The following is a 22,751-nucleotide window of genomic DNA, read 5'->3' on the forward strand; positions in this document are numbered from 1 at the left end:
GAATGTACCGAGGAAATGATTGCAAAATCCAGTACAACGGTAAACAAAACAGCGTCTACGCCATTGTTTTATCGGGATTAGATGGTATTACGTAAATTATATTTTCAGAGATTAAAGGTTAGATTTCATTAATTTTCTTAATACATTTGATTTTCGGAAAGTGTTATGATACTTGAAATTAGACTGTTTACAAAATTATGGCATTTCCTGTGAAATATATATGTTTATCAACTTCAAAATATCGCTGAACAACACTCGAAGTTGTATCTGTCGCCATTTTCTGTTTTTTATCGGAAAGAGTCGAGTGCGTCAGTAACCTCGCATTCATCCAATGAAAATTTAATCCGAGGTAAGCGTAAACAGTTGTCACGTGCAAAGGTATTGTTTACACTCGCCGATAGATAATGATATGATATAGAGACTAGGCCGTTCCTATTTTATTTCATTTTTTTCATGATTAAAAAAAAATGCTGTGGACACTTTTGAATTTTATAATTAACACAAAGTGCATACCTTTTTACATACTGTTAATTCTTATACCTTTGTTTTATATGTTATTAAATGAAAATGTAACCATTTAGTACATTTAAAGATGCTACATCTTCGACAAGGAGTGATATAATCGTTTGAAAAACAAAAACTGGACGTTGTAGAATAAAAACATTCATGCTCTTTTGTGCTCTATATTTACTCTGTAACATCGCATTGGTACAAATCTCACAAACCTCATAAAACCGTACTTTGACTCACATGCTTCTAATCTGATATGCCTTTCAATGATTTCGAGAAATTTCGGAACGGCTTCATGCGAGATATTATTTTCAATGTTTAGGGTTTTCTTTGGAACTGTTTTTATGAATTAAGCGAGTTTAAAGGAAATTGAGTTGAACACAGATTGCATGCTTGATAATAATAATGGTTTCAAGTATACGAACCCAGTGTGTCAATATAGAGGTACCATTGTCTGGTTTTACGGAAATTGTGTGAAGCCACTATAAGTAACCAGCAATTTAATGAAGGTGACAGTTATCAGAGCTCACAAAGCATACATGGTTTGATAGATATTATTGTTAACTGATTCATTGAGATGAGCGGATTTGATCTTGGTCTCTTTATTGTCATTTAGGTCGTAAACACATTGGAAAGTTTCTGGGGTAGACCAGACATTAAATCACATATAAACAGAGGTTAACCACCCCGCAATGGTGTGGTGCTCACAATACATTCTAAGACATGCATTAGGTACAACAGCCTTAACCTTTCTCTGCTCATGTAAATGTTACATACACGTTAGCCAGTGTTTGACCATATCTATTAAGCCATCTTCAGGTATATCATATGATGTTTTTGGTCACTTAAGGAGGGAAGTATGCTGAAAACATTCCTGAAATATCAAACCGGTTAAAATAGTCAATGGTAAGGTCTGTTTGACCTAAATAGACAGAATCATTGATAAGATATGTTTTGTGTAGGCGTCTCGTAAAATACATTTGTTGTGAATGAACTGTTGCAGTGGTATCCCATCCCCACACTATAGCAAAGAGAATGCAAGTCGATATCGTAATTCTATTAAATAATGAAAGAATGTTACTTCCTAATAAGGCCATGCCGTTTGCATGCTAACCTTGTTGTTTTCATACTCAAAACAGTCTTTAATCAAAGATGTACGATTCCTCATCCTAGATATTGCCCTTGATTCTATTACGCCGATGGCAATTATCGGTAACTTAAAGAGCTCATCTAAATGAATAGGCTTAAAAAGCAATAAAAAATTAATAAAATACTAATGCTACAATACCATGCCCGGGGGTACCATGGGAACACTTGTTCCGTGTACATGTATTATCATTTTACTTCCTTTTTTCTGACCAGTCGATCACAATCATTGACCATGCAAATGAGATGTGTGATATACATTTTTTCGGCCCCGGGGACATACATGGGTATTACAGGTGAGATGACAGGTATTTTGAGCCTACTCAATTAAATTCTTTACGTGGGTACGAAGCTTCTCATCATAGGGAATCATACTGGAGTCTTCTGCCTTGACAGGACCTGATGGATGGGGGAGCGTCATGAATGTCACCCGTCACCGCCCCTCCCTGGGTATAAATGGCCGGACACCGACGAGAAAAAGTATTCCCAGTTCCTCTCTCACAGGACTAACACCACCTTTCGAGCATACGTTGTTAGATACTGACAAGAATGGAAACTTTAGCAGTCATTTGCATCTTGGCCTGGATGCTTGCACATGCATCAGCTTTACAAACTTGTAAGTAGAAGTTTCCTTTTGGCTTCGTATTTAATGTGCCAAAACTTTAATAAGAAATTTTATTTGAGGAATAGTTTTCGCCTGTAAACTTTATCTTAATGGTACTATTATCATATGGGAACATTCTATAAACCAACTCTGTAATTACTTCATTAATTCATTAACCACTTCAGATGTTACATCTTTTTAAACATTTTTCTATCTTCATTTTATCGATATACTTGGTAATTTGATATTTAGCTGCACATTTTACTTCTTGCATCTTCTTCAACGTTTTAAGTTAGAAATGGGGTTTAAAGTGGACGGTAAAATTAACATTTTCTTCAGAATCTACACAGCTTTCAATGGAGCTTCATTGCTTCTGATTTAATTTCGGTATTGGTACCAAGAAATGTTGGTAGTTTGGAGTGATAATTACGGGAACTCTTTCGAAATGGGAGACTGGATAGCGTTTCTTTTTTAATAATTGCGTACCTTAATATCAGATTTTAGTCAACCTGTCAAAGTGTAGAACATTACCCAACACCTATGTATTACGGTATGTGATATGGGTGATTTACCGCATACCTTTAAAGGTAAAACATAACGGATACGTCACAACCTCATCAATCATTAGAGTCAGTCATGCGTGACACTGATCGGGTTATGTAGAATTCTGTGGTTATTTTGTAGTTCGATGCGTCAACATTTTGCCCACGGGCTTTCTCGGGAAATGCATTCCGCAAAATATTACTATTTTATCTTATTTAATTTTCTGGGATAACCAATCAGATAAAATTAAAATAGTTTTAGATTCAAGAATATTAATACATTCCTGGAATTTAGTAATAAATACTAAGTACACTAATAATTTATTATTATTAGTTGATTATTTTAGATAATACAAACTGATATTCAAATTACTTGCCGATTTCGTAATCAAACATCTAACTAAAGTTTCTCATAAACAAGTCTTTACGAAATGCGCATTAACATTTAAAAAAAATCCTACAGAGTTTGTTAGGAAGGGACCATACTTTATTTGTTGACTTCCTAACTTTAGAATAAACAAGAAAATGGGAAAAGGTATTTCTTAACTATGAATTACATGTAAGTTTTCACAAAAACAACAAACGAGTTACCACTAGTTCAACACTTTACTGTTGCTTACAAATTAACATCTAATGCGTAATAGCTGTATTATATTATTAAAGCTAAATGAATTTTATGTATGACACTCACTATTGTCCTCTGTCTACAGACTACATGGAGGAAGGATGTGGAGCGTCAATTAACATGATGACGAGGAACGAAGACTCTATCATTCTGAGGTTGTCGAGGAACCCAACCCATCGTCCTAATCAGGACTGTGTGATTGCGATCGAACCACCTCTGGGAAAGGATCTATCCGTGACCTTCCGTGACCTTGACGTAGAATCCGGCCCAACTGGTCAGTGTGCCACAGACTTTTTGAGGATGTACGATGGAAGAAGCGGTCAAGCACAGTTCGTCCAAGGTAATTTTTGATTTATGATTTTATCAGAGTTAAGTTTCCAGTGAAGTCTGCGGTAATATAGCAACGTCATAAACTAGTTTGTGCTTACAAATAATTACTACACTATTCAATACTGAGTCAATCATTTAAAAGAAAATTACGCAAAAGCATTCTCGATATTTAACCTTTTCTGACCATATCTTGACCTTTGACCCTGTTAACCTTTCAGGCCTTCCCCAGACGATATGTGGTAACAACAACATGATGTTGACCAGATCGTACGAGACTCGCCTTGGATACCTCACCCTCCAGTTCCAGAGTCGTTCTCAAATCGTCAACAGGAGGGGATTCGAGCTGCTCATCAGTGCCTTCAGGCGAGGTAAGTTACAGAGACAATTCCTCAGTCTAACTAATAAAGATACTATAATTAGGTGTGACGTAACGAGTTGTCCCATAGTTCCGTGTTACAAGTAATGCGGCTCTTTATAGCCTTCACGTTGATGGTTCAATTTGTAATTTCTGGTTTCAAACCAAGAATAAGTAGTAAGTGTGTTGTGTCTGAAATTCTTGTCAATGAAAATTGTTTAAAAAAAAAATTAAAACATATTAAGTCTAATCTATAAATTATCACTGTGTGGTTTGACATAAAAAATCAAAAAGGCTCTTAATAATGTTTCGTCTGGTGGCTTCAAAATGAGATTTTCCTTAATCTGTTGATACTAAATTAAATGCACTGTGGTTGTCGTCTGCTAACCTGTCTGTTTGTTACCGACACAGGACCCTGTCAGGGAGGTGAGACTCAGTGTTACAATGGTCGCTGTATCAACAATAACCTGAGGTGTTCCGGGTATGACCACTGTGGTGACGGAACCAACCTCTGTCCTCTTCCTCTCGAGGCCAGCGTCGCTCTCGGAGTCGGAGGTATCGTCGTACTCGTAATCATCATCGCTATCATCGGAGTGTGTATCTACAAGAAAAAGAGAAGTTCATCAATGAAAGACGAGGTTGGTACTTTTTTATGTTAATTTTAATTTTAATTCTATTAATGCGAAGCAGTCGTCTTCTCGCAATAGTACACAGTCTGCTGTTTTTATATTTGAAATGCGAAGAAATATGCGTATGTTAGATATTGAATATAATTTGGCATATGTATATTCAGAGACATTAGGGTTAAATTCGTTTACGGATTAGGAGACATTAGGGCTAGATTTGTACTCGTACTTCGTTAAAATATCGGCCATTTAGTCTTTTTATAATCAGCCGGATAAGTCTATTACTACCTCATATCCTCCCTATGTTCTAGGGCAAGCACGATCCCTATTTCCCGCAATGCAAGTTTGATTTTAACCAATATATAAAAGGATTAGACTCATCTTACCGAGAGAGAAAGATGACAATCCCACCACCAATTGGGTATAACTCTATTGATCTTTGTTCAAAATAAGGTGGGGTTACAATTTGGAGTGATTCAACTTTGAAAACAAAAACGAAATAGAAACAAAACAAATAGTAATAAAACGACAGAAACAAAGACATTGCTAGTTGTCAATCTAATTCGATTAATAGATTACTGCTTATGTTATAACCATGCTTAATTTTGCTTTTTGCTGCATGTATACCCGCTTGAGCTATTTTACTAATCCCTTTCCTACATTCCAGTTTTAATGTTGCAGATAACCAAAGAACAGATGAGGAAGGAACAGTACCATAACGTTAGCGGCGAGAGCATCAGGGTCAAGACTGCATCCAATGGCAGCATGCACTGACTTCGAGCATCTCTGGGTGCCATTGCCGACACCAACAAGTTCTTCTCGATCCTCTTGGACTACATCGGGAGAGGGACGACACCAAAAATCACAGATGGCGCCACTGAAACATCCTCAAATGGCGCCACTGGAGTAAATAGAAATGGTGTATTCGATGGATCTACAGATGGCGGCGTTGGTGACGACATCACAGAGATACAAGTCTAGCTAGTTGGACAGGAACCGGAAGTTGGACCAAGGGACTGTACAATACCCGCCAAAGACTGCCATTGTACAGTTCCGTGAACGTGCTACTTATGATATGCTTTGTTTGTTTTATACTAATATTTCGAAGGCCGGATTTTAGCAAATTTTCGACAACTGTTAGAGAAAACAAAAACATTTGATAGCAATGTATAATTGTGGATCTAGAACTCGCGTGACGTACAAAATGTAGATAATAGTTGCTACTGTTTCTCCTCAGTACCTGTGTGTAAATGTTGTGTGTCCTGTAAATATATGATTTGTCCCGTACCTACACATACCTCGCCATTTTACTTGTATTTTTACCTGTAGTATATAGATTCATGTAGATCACAAACTTTGTGTAACCGATAGTTTTACAAATGTATATAAACATTTTTATACCAACGTAGTTTTTTTCAATAAAAAATACTTCATACTGAAAATGCCTTTATTTTTATCTTTATGTTCCATATTGTGTCATGAATTATGCCATTTTCTATTTAAAGACATTTTCACGGTTTTACAAACGCCCTCCGTGTTCTGGCCACAGTTTTAGCAATATCCCTTAATTCGAGGATATTCCTTATCTGAACAAAACCATACGAAAGTATAGTTCAGGGGAAATCCTGAATAAAGACCCTCTTAAATTCCGTTATGCTCTCAATGGAAAATTTAAGTCAAGGAATTTCTTAGGACAGTTGATGATACTGTAAGATTTCAACAGACTTTATTTACAATAACAAGTTAACAACAACTAAACAAGTCTACATTTAACACAGAAAGGGTCACACAGATCCCTGTTGTAGCCGTCCCCGCTCACCAAGACCCGGAGAGGCCACCAAACGCTCCAATTCGACGAAGTTTATGACAGGGGGAATTACCCCACGTCCTGCTGGTTCATAGCTTGGGTCGAAGAGCGCGAATCGCATCTTCCGCCACAGGAAAGTCCACACAAGGAGAGGCAACTCTTTCGAGATTCCCAACAATACTAAGTCACATGCATAGCAATAGCTCACCTTTTGGTACTTCAGATAGCTAATTATAAAGGTATCCGGCTATTTTTTGTTCTGACGCCAACCGAACTTTAGAAAACGAACCCCTTTAGGCTCTGCGCATGTTCCGCCGATTTCAGGGCGGAAAGAAAGATACAATAATACCAGATTAGCAGTAACTCTAAACTTGATGACAACGATGTGTACTTACAGTTTGTGCATCGTAGATCCCATTTAAACAGTACATTCACTAAATCAAACTAAGTTAATAATAATTTGCCCATAAAACACTTTATTACAGTACTATCATTCCACCGCCTCAAGTAGCCTATATCGAACATGGCGGCCTTGGTTGTTTGAAAAGAAAAAAATACGGAATGTGTATACCAAGCGGAACACATGAAGTTCGAAGAGAATAATTTTTCGTTTGGGTTTCCTTTACATTTCATTTTGGTATTTACCGGATCGCCATTTTCAATCCGAGTTGTTACCGGGATGAAGCCTGGAAATAATCGTGATAGTATGTCTCTGATTGCGATTTTTTTTAAATGATGGATTCATGAAAAAGAGATTTTAACATGACACTGTTAAACATCTAAATGTAATTTGGCTGTTTAACATAATCAAAATTTTGAACATTTGACAGCCTGTACAGTATGGATCCGACATCATGTGTGGCATGGACAGTTAGAGGTTAAACGGTGCCCGTCACGTGTTTCTCGCTGTGTAATCCTCTAACATTCTTGGAATAACCTTTTGACAATCCTTACCAGAAGTGTATGCGTTTGGTTTATTTTTTTTATTTTTACAAACATACTCGTTTGCATTCAATTGACCACGTGACACCAGCAAAAGAACATCAACATTTGCCCAGTTTTATAAATTGGTCAGAAGATAACTGTTTCAGGAAAAAATTAATAAGGTGTATTTTGTAAAATTTAAGATTTTACATCAAAATTGTAGTAAATAAAAGATTTCAAAATAGGAATGTTTCGAAATATCATTTTATTATATAAAATAAAATGTTGACAGAGATACACATGTTATTGAAGCCCGTACAGCCAGTTAAATAACGTTATCGTCTAAGTAATGAAAAATTAATGTGCTTTACCTAATAGTACAATATATTCAGTTTACTTAGATATATGTTTTATCTGGTCATAACCGTTTGTATAGATAGTCAAATACTTGATTCTTTATGATAATATTTACGAGGGAACATGTATCATTCTTTAATTACATGAGGTTAATTAGTAGATAAAGCCATGTACCCAACAGGACATACACGTGTCATATTTACTGGACACCGTCGATAGAGTGTGTTGTGGCCCAATTTATTTATCATTTTAAATCAAATTAGTTTTGAAGGAAATCAATATATACTTATATTACCAAATAGCTGAGAGATATTGATCTGCTTGTTTTACAATGAAAATGTATTATATCGACTTAACACTTACCAGGATGTGGTTAGAACACATCATTACATTATCGTGGTCATCTCTGACGTAACCATTCCGATATCACGCCCTGAAACAGATAAAGTTCTCTTCTTACCGCCCAGCACATGGAATATATAGCTACTGTGGTGATTATCAACATAATCAGTTGTAGAAAATGTTCGCGTACGTGCACAGGGACCTGCTTGTACCAGGCATGGTACGTCTAGATTTTAATACACACAGTGCTCCATGTTTTAACATTATCAGACGTATCTAAAATTTATTGGTTTCGATAGTTGTTAATCGATACTGGTTTCGGCGAGAAGTGTGTACAGCTCTCATAAGCTTGTGATATAATGATCTCCTAAAAATGTTTAATTTCACGTTGATAATTGTCTGGACTAACTTGAAACACGTTTAACGATTAAAAATTCTTTATCTGGATGGTAAGTTAGTATAATGGCATGGAAAACTTATTTACGGTGGGTATAAATCTTTTTCATCGCTGTAACTTTAAAACGCATGTGGTAAATGTAATGCTGCTTTGGTTTAAACTTCTAATTAATCGATGGTATCCAAACTCCAAACTGTGGGAAGTTAATAGAGTCAAAATCAAGCACCCACTTCTATACAACTAGCTGCTATAATACTTATTTGTGTACTTTTAAGTGTTTCTATATTTCTCAAGGCAATGCTTAATTGTAGCTGCTCTTTTTTCTATGTTTCAAAATACCAATTACAATACTTATAGGTACCAATTAACCTGTTCATCCTAGTGTTAAATTCTACACTTTGGTGTTCTAACTTCTGGAAAAGTACTAATACAAACGTCTAAAATTCCACGTTTAATCTCATTATGAAATTCAGTATGCTTCAAATCGCTTGTAAGAAAACTAATGAAAATGACCCGTACAAAAATAAACAATATGTAGATTTACCGCCGTACGTGATTTACCGCCGTACGTTTATAACATATATATGGCAAGCCAACTTAACATGTATTTAAGGAGCAATGTCGATTCTGTATTTTATCGAATTATATGAGATATCTTATATATTATATAAGATATCTCATATAGCCTATGAGATATCTTAATATATAAGATATATCATATAGAAATTAAATGAGATATCTTATATCGCATATAAGATATCTCATTTAATTTTCTATATAAGATATCTTATACATTATATAAGATATCTCATATGTTATATAAGAAATCTTGTATAATTTAAATCTCGTTGCTATATAAGATATCTTATATAGGAACGAGATTTCTAGGCAATAAACCAAGACACTAATTTCTCCCTTGAACAGAGCACGTGGTCCAATGGCACTATGGCGGAGAAGGATAGATTATTCGATGGCATTGAACAATATGTTGAAAAGGCCGAACAGTTTCTTTTACATGACAACGGTTTATCAGAACATATACTAGGCTATATAGATGATTCTAAAGCAGCACTAAATGTATTAAAAGATCATTATGGTTTTTCCAGCCTCGTGTCCGACCAACTTCCGGACGGGGAGACTTCATTTCGTCGTTTTGTTAAAATCTCGTTGTTATACAAGATATCTTATATAGGAACGAGATCTTTGATTATATAAGATATCTTATATAGCTATATGAGATATCTTATATCTTATATAAGATATCTTATATATTATATAAAATATCTTATATAGAAAATTAAATGAGATATCTTATATATTAATTAAGATATCTTTTATATAGAATCTGATTTAATTTCTATATAAGATATCTCATATCGTATATGAGATATCTTATATAATATATAATTTATCTTATATAGCATGAGATATCTTATATAGTATATAAGATATCTCATATGCTATATAAGATATCTTATATATTTTTTTCTGAAATACAAGATCGACATTGCTCCTTGAATAAATGTTAAGTTGGCTTGCCATACATATATACAATATGCAGATTTACCGCCGTACGTGAATACCATATATATACAATATGTAAATTTACCGCCGTACGTGTATACCATATATATACAATATGTAGATTTACCGCCGTACGTGTATAACATATATATACAATATATAGATTTACCGCCGTACGTGAATACCATATATATACAATATGTAGATTTACCGCCGTACGTGAATACCATATATATACAATATGTACATTTACCGCCGTACGTGTATACCATATATACAATATGTAGATTTACCGCCGTACGTGTATCTCATATATACAATATGTAGATATATACAATATATAGATTTACCGCCGTACGTGAATACCATATATATACAATATGTAGATTTACCGCCGTACGTGTATACCATATATATACAATATGTAGATTTACCGCCGTACGTGAATACAATAGGTAGATTTACCGCCGTACGTGTATACCATATATATACAATATGTAGATTTACCGCCTTACGTGTATAACATATATACAATATGTAGATTTACCGCCGTACGTGTATACCATATATACAATAGTGCCACTTCTTCAATACTTTCAAGTGTCAGTCTCCACATCAAAGTGTTTTAAGTAATATTATACAAGGATGACCTCATATTGCCTCCACGTCTACCCAAACATTACCTTCAACATCCCAATTCCCATAAAATCTCTAGTTATAACAGTATCTAGTACTATCTACTATATATATTCTCAATCCCAATTGAATTAATGGAAAGTAAAGTTGGATATAAGTTTATATGTATCGATTTTTGAAACATTAGCCCTGTGGTGATTGGAGAGATGACTATCTGGAGCCAAACTGTTGCTGGCCATGGTAAGTCAGCCAGGCCAACAACAAAAGCATTACCGGTCCTACATGGCTGGGTCCCGGTGGTCCTCGATCATATTATTAGGTTACTTATCAACCACGTGATTAAAGCTTTAACCATTTTATAAAACTTTTAAATGAAATCCACTTAGAAAGCACATCGTCTGACGAAAAAGCAAGTTGAACATGCTGAAAGGGATTCAAGTCGATGAAATAAACATAATATCAAGAAAAAACCCATCAAGCGGTATCAGTGACATATTGACACTCGACTCGCTTCATGAGCACGACAACAAACAATAATACGGAAAGCAGGGCGCATTGATTCGCACATCAATTACACAACATCCACATTAAGACCAGAGTCACGTGTACACAATACATTAAAAGCCAAATTACACGGTAAGCTCATCCAACCCGAAAGCCAACACATGTCAAACTAACGACGTGTTAAACTAGAGTTATCTCCCCTGCCATCCGTCTTTGTTATCCTGTAACCCATTACCTCATCTTTTGTCCATAACTACCTTATCACAAGTCATAAATTACACTGGCCTTAAATTCCCCTCTGGTATGTTTTCCCATCGTCGCTCTGAGTACGATATATTATTTTATTAATTTATCATAACGTTAGCGTTTAATGCGATTTAGATTGTTCGATGGTTTTTTTTGTCCTTTAGTAAAACACGTAGATTCTATAAGAGAACTGTTAAATAGAGATTACCTGAGAAACATCTAGATGGTTCCTCTCCGTGTACCTTAGACATTTATGAAATCCCTGCCCATCAACTCGAGCTTAAAGTTTAATCCACGAACGTCCATTTTGTACTTACGTTGTACGTCTACGTTGGAATACAACCAAACCGTTTATGTAACGTCGAGAAGAAAAAAAAAGTCAGTTCGTTGTCGAAAAAGATTGAATGCCGATTACGGGGAAAGCACGCGTGAATCAAATTGGCACGGTCCAATGTCTTGTTCGTCTGTTCTGCAGTCTTCAACACAGATCCATGATATCCATGGTAATATACATGAAGTTCGACGTAACCTGGGGACCTATACAACTACGATGCCTCCCATGGGAACTGTAGTCACATGACCACTTAGTAGTAAATAAGAAAATGCAAAAGGGCGAAAGGACATAGGCTTACTTATGTCGGTTGTCAATTAAGAAACGTGCTCAACATTCACAATAATATACAAACATTCATTATTCAGACAGCTATACGTCCTTGGGGTGTGATCCCGGGCAAGGTATAATCGCTGTCAGCCACCATACGCACCGAGTCAATATGGCAGCTTTGTCAAATTAGCAGGATGCTAATCCGTTACGGCATTGTCTTTATGAACTTTGACCCCACTGTTGGAAACTAGCGTATTACGGACGTATTGCAGTTAATGTGGTGGAGACGTGACACGATTGCATGACCCGACTATTCCGAGGTGGAGATGCTTACCAAAGCACTAGTAGTGATCCACCGATTAGAATGTGTATCTATATGAGTCTTGTCATCATCAAACGGACGTAACGTTTGTGGTATTAGCGATAGCAACACAAACAACATGGGGCTGTTGATGAGACACAGAAAAAAGGGTGAGTTAGTTTTTTTTTCATCCCAGAGTTCAATTTACTTATTAATTTTGCAGGCAGTTATTGACAAATAATGATGAAGCGATATACAGATGGAATGCATTCGCGGTCTATATTATATGAAATAACTCCCCAATAGGTAACGGTGCCTGCTTAATTAGGCTAATTGAAATGAGGCACAAACATGAACAGGTGCCCGCCGAGGGACACGAAACATGCGCGTGCGTTGACCAATATATCATAAGTGATAATGAATCATAAAAATAACAAAAAGATACATATCAATGTTAATGGTACCATCAGCACGTGTTTGTTTTCCTCGTGTCTGACTACAAGTGTGCACCAGAAATCATCGTTAGGGCGCGTTCGTATGTATGTGCTAAAGCAGCTAATCCTTGTGCAACATCCCGCCCAGTCACGTGCGTCAGTTTGTACCGAGTTATATCGAGAACGTGTTTTCACTCAATCCTATAATGACATATGTGGGTTGTTTTTTTTAAACTTTTATTTATGATAGTCCGATATAAGTAAATTGCGAACATAGAAATACATGCTTTGCCAAATCGTTGACGACTTCAATGATTCATGTTATTCCATCGCTAAAGGCAATCAAATCTCAGATCTAATCAGGTCGTAGTTGCCCAGTTTGGCTGGTGAGCCATGAATATGTACGACCAGAGTTTCAGTTCTAAGTTTCATGACTCAGGAACATCGCCAGAACACGTCTAGGATTTACACAAATGTCACCGTAAAGATGCCGAGTCTCGACTTAGGCGGATGCCATTGATACCAGAAGTCGATGGTTTTGAAGATTTCTGATAATCTTGTGATCCACGGCTACAAACATATTGATGGTTGATTAGTTCCACGCCATATAACCAGTTTCCAACAAAGTGACATATTTTACAAAGGGAGACAATTTTAACACGTGCTCTGTATGAGTCTCTAGTTTCAGGATCAACTCGAACGTTAGGTTGTCGTTGGTCGAGAAAGCTGCCTCTCGACATAATCATAGCAACACTTTCATTGTTATCTTATATTTTGGGTATAGGACTGTTGACCATTGCACTAAACAGCCTACTTGAGGAGGCCATGACGTTACAATGATAGCTGCAGGTTTGTGTAGAGATCATGGGTCAAAGACTTCAGAAGGACATGCAGTCTAATCAAATTAGTCAAATCGTCGTCCTTTGTAATTTGCCTTTTTTTCTCTCGAAAACCTACACCATACCATATAGTCTGTATATCGACCAGAATGTTTCAGATATGAATAATATGCCGTAATTGTACATTCCATTGAGTTTTATACATTAATATTTAGAAAACAGGAAGGTCCTATTGAAATCAAGATATTAATTCGAGCAGAATTTTATCATTTCTTCATTCATTTGAATTATCTGTATGTTTCACAAATATTTCAGGAAATATTGTATCACAAAAATATCACAAGCAATGTAGAAATGTGATTCAGACAAGAAACAGATGTTTCAAAAATAGCCAAGAAAATCTCTAAAGTAAATGAAACCAGCGTGCTATATCATCCTGGGACCCACTAAACACATGTTAGAGGTGTCGGATCACGGGTAATCCGGATCAGTACAGGCGGACTTATCTTGTATTACATTAATCCGGAACAGCGAGCGGAAGTAAGTCCCCTGGCTCATCTTACTACAGTGCCAGCCGATATCGAGGATGAGGTAAAAAGTTAGACACTTTACATCCATCAAACTATTTCTGGCGTCGTTAACTATCATATATTTCTATGTAAATTATTGGAACCTTATTCAAACGAATTTTCAAAAGAAAGGTATAGTTTATTTAGGTGTTAACATCCCCGACAGGTGGTAAATATCACTAGGGTTGTTTACTAGGCACGTGCTATTTAGTACACTTACATAACATAGTTTTTTTTTATAGACAATTGGTATATATGTGATACCTGTCCAATGTTAATCGCTGAAGTAAACACATCTTTGAAGAATAAATACATCAATGGTTGTATTAGCTCGAGTTAACCCTGGCCCTATAACCATGTCTGGTGTAGGACATGGTGTCAGGGTCAGAGGAAACTCGGGCTATGGTTGTACATGTATGTACCAGCATGAAGTTATCGGTGTTTTTGTTTACATTTGACTCATTCACATCAGACCTATTGATGATACGGGTTGGTCTTCAGGAATAACTCAAATCGACAAAATCAAGATCTTATCCTTAGATACAAGGTATATCTGATATGCTTAAAGTATATAAAATAACCCTCACAATTTTATGAAATATATCAACATTGGTCCTGACTAGGTGTTGTCATACAGGGTAAGATCTTATTGTAGTGACGAACCATTGTACTACTGATGTACTGCTGATGTATCAGTGTTCAGAAGCAAAGGACCAGAAGCTTTGTGAAGTCTTTGTACGAAAGACGAAAGATATTGGTACCTTTCAGTACAGATTGTGAGTAAGATACAGTAGGGCCAACCGAACCTGTACCATACAGCTGTTTAGTTCTTTAAAGTCTCGTCAGTGTTGCTAAAGGCCTAGTGTTGATACCTCCAGGAGGTAGCCAAATAGGTCGAGTATATAGAATCCTAAAACGTCTAAAAGTTGTGTGATGATAACTGAGATGATATACGTCTGACCTTGACCTTCGTAGTGTACCCTCTTCAATAATCATTGAACAGCTGGGTCTACAACATTAACTTTGATCGCTTTCCCTCAGAGAGCACTTTTTTCATTGAGTTTTTATATTAAATCAAAGTCATCATCTACCAAGATAAAAGAAATTTTAATGCGTTCAGTTTGAGCTTGATGCCTTGTATGTGTTCACTGACGGTCAACATAAAGATACCACGTACTCGTTACAGCTTTACGTTTGATACAATATAAACGTTATCAAGAGGAATCGTTAACTGTAACAGTTGGTTTTATTGGTGGAAAACAAGGATCCAGTCGCGAATAGGGTGGTTTTACACTGAGCGAACTTTAAAAAAGTCTCATTATCAGTTACAGAAACACTTCGCCAGTTAGGCTCAGATTGGCATTCTATATTTATTTTATGAATATTAATCCAAACGATATTGAGATAACTTTTAGCCGTAGCCAAGTTTATAATATACTAACCGATTTGATGCTTGACAAGCTAGTTAAGATATCACAGTGCTAACTTTTAATCAAACGCTACGGGTTAGAATTGCTGGACTGTTGATGCATGCACAAGGTAAGTTCTGTATTTAATGACCAGTCCGGGAGTCCAGCTCCGACACTTTAAAGTAAAACAAGATCTTCGAGGTCACACATGTACCTATAAAAGACGGTTACCAAAATCTTTATTTACAATTTTTTTTTTTACCGAACTGGTCGCTTGATTTAGTAATTCTGCAAAACACCAAAGCATGTATAACAAAGAAAAAGACTTGGAGCATCAACTAAAAACCATTTCCAATGGAGGTTATGTGACATACAACAAGTCTTTTACCTAAACATTGTCGCTGCGTTTGACATACGAGGGATGATTGCTATGTTTTCAGCCTCGTATTGAAGGAGGAACTCAAAGATGTTCTTTATAGGGCCGTGTACCCAGGACTGGTCTCATTTGAATAGTTTATATCGACGAGGTAGCACTCTAAAGTAAACAAGACCAGCAGCTTTTGCAAAATGGACAAAATCGGTGAAAGAGCAGTGATCCAATATTTGCATAAAAAAGTTTAACACCTAAGGATATCCATACTGAGATATTCATATACTACAGTGAAAAGGTATGTGGCGGAATATAAGCGGTCGACAGAGCCTTAAGGATGACCCCCGTCCTAGAAAGCCTGTCATTGTTGCAACCCCAGAAATGGTCAATAAAGTTCATGATATTGTTATGACTGACAGACGAGTCACGGACAGATATATAGCCAGTAGATCGGGTTGGCATTTCACAGGAAAGAGTACATTTTATTCTGACCGAGGATCTTACAATGAGAAAGCTTTCGGCCCTATGGGTATCGAGACTTCTGACCGTAGGCCGGTGGTTTTTCTCCGGGTTCTCCGGCTTTCCTCCACCTCCAAACCTGGCACGTCCTTAAATGACCCTGGCTGTTAATAGGACGTTAAACAAAAACAAACCAAAGACTTCTGACAGGTGATCAGAAGCACACCAGGCGCACATTGTCGCGTGCTAATCTTAACCTTTTTGAGGAAGATCCTGTCAACTTTCTTCAGAGGTTTGTCACTATGGGTGAAACATGGGTCCATCATTTTACCCAAGAGGCCAAATAACAATCGAAACAATGGAAGCACCCTGGCTCTCCCCCGCCAAAGAAGGCAAAGACTTCTCTGTTGTCGTGTTACGGAGTATTTCTCTGTTGTCGTGTTACAGAGTATTTCTTTGTTGTCGTGTTACAGAGTATTTCTCTGTTGTCGTGTTACGGAGTATTTCATTGTCGTGTTAGAGTATTTCTCTGTTGTCGTTGTACGGAGTATTTCTCTGTTGTCATGTTACGGAGTATAACGGAGTATTTCTCTGTTGTCGTGTTACGGAGTATTTCTCTGTTGTCATTTTACAGAGTATTTCTCTGTTGTCATGTTACGGAGTATTTCTCTGTTGTCGTGTTACAGAGTATTTCTCTGTTGTCGTGTTACGGAGTATTTCTCTGTTGTCGTGTTACAGAGTATTTCTCTGTTGTCGTGTTACGGAGTATTTCTCTGTTGTCGTGTTACAGAGTATTTCTCTGTTGTCGTGTTACGGAGTATTTCTCTGTTGTCGTGTTACGGAGTATTTCTCTGTTGTCGTGTAACGGAGTATTTCTCTGTTGTCGTGTTACGGAGTATTTCTCTGTTGCCGTGTTACGGAGTATTTCTCTGTTGCCGTGTTACGGAGTATTTCTCTGTTGTCGTGTTACGGAGTATTTCTCTGTTGTCATGTTACGGAGTATTTCTCTGTTGTCGTGTTACGGAGTATTTCTCTGTTGTCATGTTACGGAGTATTTTTCTGTTGTCATGTTACGAGGCATTTCTCTGTTGTCATGTTACGGAGTATTTCTCTGTTGTCGTGTTACGGAGTATTTCCCTGTTGTCGTGTTACGGAGTATTTCTCTGTTGTCGTGGTACGGAGTATTTCTCTGTTGTCATGTTACGGAGTGTTTCTCTGTTGTCATGTTACGGAGTATTTCTCTGTCGTGTTACGGAGTATTTCTCTGTTGTCATGTTACGGAGTATTTCTATGTTGTCGTGTTACAGAGTATTTCTCTGTTATCGTGTTACGGAGTATTACAGAGTATTTCTCTGTTGTCATGTTACGGAGTATTTCCCTGTTGTCGTGTTACGGAGTATTTCTCTGTCGTCATGTTACGGAGTATTTCCCTGTTGTCGTTTTACGGAGTATTTCTCTGTTGTCGTGTTACGGAGTATTTCTCTGTTGTCATGTTACGGAGTATTTCTCTGTTGCCGTGTTACGGAGTATTTCTCTGTTGTCATGTTACGGAGTATTTCTCTGTTGTCGTGTTACGGAGTATTTCTCTGTTGTCATGTTACGGAGTATTTTTCTGTTGTCATGTTACGAGGTAATTCTCTGTTGTCATGTTACGGAGTATTTCTCTGTCGTGTTACGGAGTATTTCTCTGTTGTCGTGTTACGGAGTGTTTCTCTGTTGTCATGTTACGGAGTATTTCTCTGTCGTGTTACGGAGTATTTCTCTGTTGTCGTGTTACGGAGTATTTTTCTGTTGTCATGTTACGGAGTATTTCTATGTTGTCGTGTTACAGAGTATTTCTCTGTTATCGTGTTACGGAGTTTTACAGAGTATTTCTCTGTTGTCATGTTACGGAGTATTTCCCTGTTGTCGTGTTACGGAGTATTTCTCTGTCGTCATGTTACGGAGTATTTCCCTGTTGTCGTGTTACGGAGTATTTCTCTGTTGTCGTGTTACGGAGTATTTCTCTGTTTTCGTGTTACGGAGTATTTCTCTGTTTTCGTGTTACGGAGTATTTCTCTGTTGTCATGTTACGGAGTATTTCTCTGTTGTCGTGTTTCGGAGTATTTCTCTGTTTTCGTGTTACGGAGTATTTCTCTGTTGTCGTGTTACGGAGTATTTCTCTGTTGTCATGTTACGAGGTATTTCTCTGTTGTCGTGTTACGGAGTATTTCTCTGTTGTCGTGTTACGGAGTATTTCTCTGTTGTCGTGTTACGGAGTATTTCTCTGTTGTGTTACAGAGTATTTCTCTGTTGTCGTGTTACGGAGTATTTCTCTGTTGTCATTTTACGGAATATTTCTCTGTTGTCATTTTACGGAATATTTCTATGTTGTCGTGTTACAGAGTATTTCTCTGTTGTCATGTTACGGAGTGTTTCTCTGTTGTCATGTTACGGAGTATTTCTCTGTCGTGTTACGGAGTATTTCTCTGTTGTCGTGTTACGAAGTGTTTCTCTGTTGTCATGTTCCGGAGTATTTCTCTGTCGTGTTACGGAGTATTTCTCTGTTGTCGTGTTACGGAGTATTTCTCTGTCGTGTTACGGAGTATTTCTCTGTTGTCATGTTACGGAGTATTTCTATGTGTCGTGTTACAGAGTATTTCTCTGTTATCGTGTTACGGAGTATTACAGAGTATTTCTCTGTTGTCATGTTACGGAGTATTTCCCTGTTGTCGTGTTACGGAGTATTTCTCTGTCGTCATGTTACGGAGTATTTCCCTGTTGTCGTTTTACGGAGTATTTCTCTGTTGTCGTGTTACGGAGTATTTCTCTGTTGTCATGTTACGGAGTATTTCTCTGTTGCCGTGTTACGGAGTATTTCTCTGTTGTCATGTTACGGAGTATTTCTCTGTTGTCGTGTTACGGAGTATTTCTCTGTTGTCATGTTACGGAGTATTTTTCTGTTGTCATGTTACGAGGTAATTCTCTGTTGTCATGTTACGGAGTATTTCTCTGTCGTGTTACGGAGTATTTCTCTGTTGTCGTGTTACGGAGTGTTTCTCTGTTGTCATGTTACGGAGTATTTCTCTGTCGTGTTACGGAGTATTTCTCTGTTGTCGTGTTACGGAGTATTTTTCTGTTGTCATGTTACGGAGTATTTCTATGTTGTCGTGTTACAGAGTATTTCTCTGTTATCGTGTTACGGAGTTTTACAGAGTATTTCTCTGTTGTCATGTTACGGAGTATTTCTCTGTTGTCATGTTACGGAGTATTTCTCTGTTGTCGTGTTACGGAGTATTTCTCTGTTGTCATGTTACGGAGTATTTCTTTGTTGTCGTGTTACGGAGTATTTCTCTGTTGTGTTACAGAGTATTTCTCTGTTGTCGTGTTACGGAGTATTTCTCTGTTGTCATTTTACGGAATATTTCTCTGTTGTCATTTTACGGAATATTTCTATGTTGTCGTGTTACAGAGTATTTCTCTGTTGTCATGTTACGGAGTGTTTCCCTGTTTTCGTGTTACGGAGTATTTCTCTGTTGTCGTGTTACGGAGTATTTCTCTGTTGTCATGTTACGAGGTATTTCTCTGTTGTCGTGTTACGGAGTATTTCTCTGTTGTCGTGTTACGGAGTATTTCTCTGTTGTCGTGTTACGGAGTATTTCTCTGTTGTCGTGTTACGGAGTATTTCTTTGTTGTCATGTTACGGAGTGTTTCTCTGTTGTCATGTTACGGAGTATTTCTCTGTCGTGTTACGGAGTATTTCTCTGTTGTCGTGTTACGGAGTATTTCTCTGTTGTCGTGTTACGGAGTATTTCTTTGTTGTCATGTTACGGAGTGTTTCTCTGTTGTCATGTTACGGAGTATTTCTCTGTCGTGTTACGGAGTATTTCTCTGTTGTCGTGTTACGGAGTATTTCTCTGTCGTGTTACGGAGTATTTCTCTGTTGTCGTGTTTCGGAGTATTTCTCTGTTGTCGTGTTACAGAGTATTTCTCTGTTGTCAAGTTACGGAGTATTTCTTTGTTGTCGAGTTACGGAGTATTTCTCTGTTTTCATGTTACGGAGTATTTCTCTGTTGTCATGTTACGGAGTATTTCTCTGTTGTCGTGTTTCGGAGTATTTCTCTGTTGTCGTGTTACAGAGTATTTCTCTGTTGTCAAGTTACGGAGTATTTCTTTGTTGTCGAGTTACGGAGTATTTCTCTGTTTTCATGTTACGGAGTATTTCTCTGTTGTCATGTTACGGAGTATTTCTCTGTTGTCGTGTTACGGAGTATTTCTCTGTTGTCATGTTACGGAGTATTTCTTTGTTGTCGTGTTACGGAGTATTTCTCTGTTGTGTTACAGAGTATTTCTCTGTTGTCGTGTTACGGAGTATTTCTCTGTTGTCATTTTACGGAATATTTCTCTGTTGTCATTTTACGGAATATTTCTATGTTGTCGTGTTACAGAGTATTTCTCTGTTGTCATGTTACGGAGTGTTTCTCTGTTGTCATGTTACGGAGTATTTCTCTGTCGTGTTACGGAGTATTTCTCTGTTGTCGTGTTACGAAGTGTTTCTCTGTTGTCATGTTACGGAGTATTTCTCTGTCGTGTTACGGAGTATTTCTCTGTTGTCGTGTTACGGAGTATTTTTCTGTTGTCGTGTTACAGAGTATTTCTCTGTTATCGTGTTACGGAGTTTTACAGAGTATTTCTCTGTTGTCATGTTACGGAGTATTTCCCTGTTGTCGTGTTACGGAGTATTTCTCTGTCGTCATGTTACGGAGAATTTCCCTGTTGTCGTGTTACGGAGTATTTCTCTGTTGTCGTGTTACGGAGTATTTCTCTGTTTTCGTGTTACGGAGTATTTCTCTGTTTTCGTGTTACGGAGTATTTCTCTGTTGTCATGTTACGGAGTATTTCTCTGTTGTCGTGTTTCGGAGTATTTCTCTGTTTTCGTGTTACGGAGTATTTCTCTGTTGTCGTGTTACGGAGTATTTCTCTGTTGTCATGTTACGAGGTATTTCTCTGTTGTCGTGTTACGGAGTATTTCTCTGTTGTCGTGTTACGGAGTATTTCTTTGTTGTCATGTTACGGTGTGTTTCTCTGTTGTCATGTTACGGAGTATTTCTCTGTCGTGTTACGGAGTATTTCTCTGTTGTCGTGTTACGGAGTATTTCTCTGTCGTGTTACGGAGTATTTCTCTGTTGTCGTGTTTCGGAGTATTTCTCTGTTGTCGTGTTACAGAGTATTTCTCTGTTGTCAGGTTACGGAGTATTTCTTTGTTGTCGTGTTACGGAGTATTTCTCTGTTTTCATGTTACGGAGTATTTCTCTGTTGTCATGTTACGGAGTATTTCTCTGTTGTCGTGTTATGGAGTATTTCTCTGTTGTCACGTTACGGAGTATTTCTTTGTTGTCGTGTTACGGAGTATTTCTCTGTTGTGTTACAGAGTATTTCTCTGTTGTCGTGTTACAGAGTATTTCTCTGTTGTCATTTTACGGAATATTTCTCTGTTGTCATTTTACGGAATATTTCTATGTTGTCGTGTTACAGAGTATTTCTCTGTTATCGTGTTACGGAGTATTACAGAGTATTTCTCTGTTGTCATGTTACGGAGTATTTCCCTGTTGTCGTGTTACGGAGTATTTCTCTGTTGTCATGTTACGGAGTATTTCTCTGTTGTCGTGTTACGGAGTATTTCTCTGTCGTGTTACGGAGTATTTCTCTGTTGTCATGTTACGGAGTATTTCTATGTTGTCGTGTTACAGAGTATTTTTCTGTTATCGTGTTACGGAGTATTACAGAGTATTTCTCTGTTGTCATGTTACGGAGTATTTCCCTGTTGTCGTGTTACGGAGTATTTCTCTGTCGTCATGTTACGGAGTATTTCCCTGTTTTCGTGTTACGGAGTATTTCTCTGTTGTCGTGTTACGGAGTATTTCTCTGTTGTCATGTTACGAGGTATTTCTCTGTTGTCGTGTTACGGAGTATTTCTCTGTTGTCGTGTTACGGAGTATTTCTCTGTTGTCGTGTTACGGAGTATTTCTCTGTTGTCGTGTTACGGAGTATTTCTTTGTTGTCATGTTACGGAGTGTTTCTCTGTTGTCATGTTACGGAGTATTTCTCTGTCGTGTTACGGAGTATTTCTCTGTTGTCGTGTTACGGAGTATTTCTCTGTCGTGTTACGGAGTATTTCTCTGTTGTCGTGTTTCGGAGTATTTCTCTGTTGTCGTGTTACAGAGTATTTCTCTGTTGTCAAGTTACGGAGTATTTCTTTGTTGTCGTGTTACGGAGTATTTCTCTGTTGTGTTACAGAGTATTTCTCTGTTG

The 22,751-nt window shown here is 37.4% G+C and overlaps 1 protein-coding gene across 2 annotated transcripts; it reads left to right on the forward strand.

The window, feature by feature from the left end:
* Positions 1-2,122: 2,122 nt before the first annotated feature.
* On the forward strand, positions 2,123-6,180 carry LOC117338134 (neuropilin and tolloid-like protein 1). 2 transcript variants are annotated; one of them, XM_033899348.1, is made up of 5 exons: positions 2,123-2,272; positions 3,513-3,767; positions 3,976-4,125; positions 4,524-4,750; positions 5,406-6,180. In XM_033899348.1, exons 1-5 carry the CDS (start codon positions 2,206-2,208, stop codon positions 5,409-5,411), a joined length of 705 nt encoding a protein of 234 aa, XP_033755239.1. In that variant the 5' UTR covers positions 2,123-2,205; the 3' UTR covers positions 5,412-6,180. The 2 variants fall into 2 exon arrangements, with proteins under 2 accessions (XP_033755239.1, XP_033755238.1); XM_033899347.1 differs by having other exon boundaries at positions 5,420-6,180.
* Positions 6,181-22,751: the final 16,571 nt, after the last annotated feature.

Source organism: Pecten maximus, chromosome 11, assembly GCF_902652985.1.
Source record: "Pecten maximus chromosome 11, xPecMax1.1, whole genome shotgun sequence".
Taxonomy (NCBI): domain Eukaryota; kingdom Metazoa; phylum Mollusca; class Bivalvia; order Pectinida; family Pectinidae; genus Pecten; species Pecten maximus.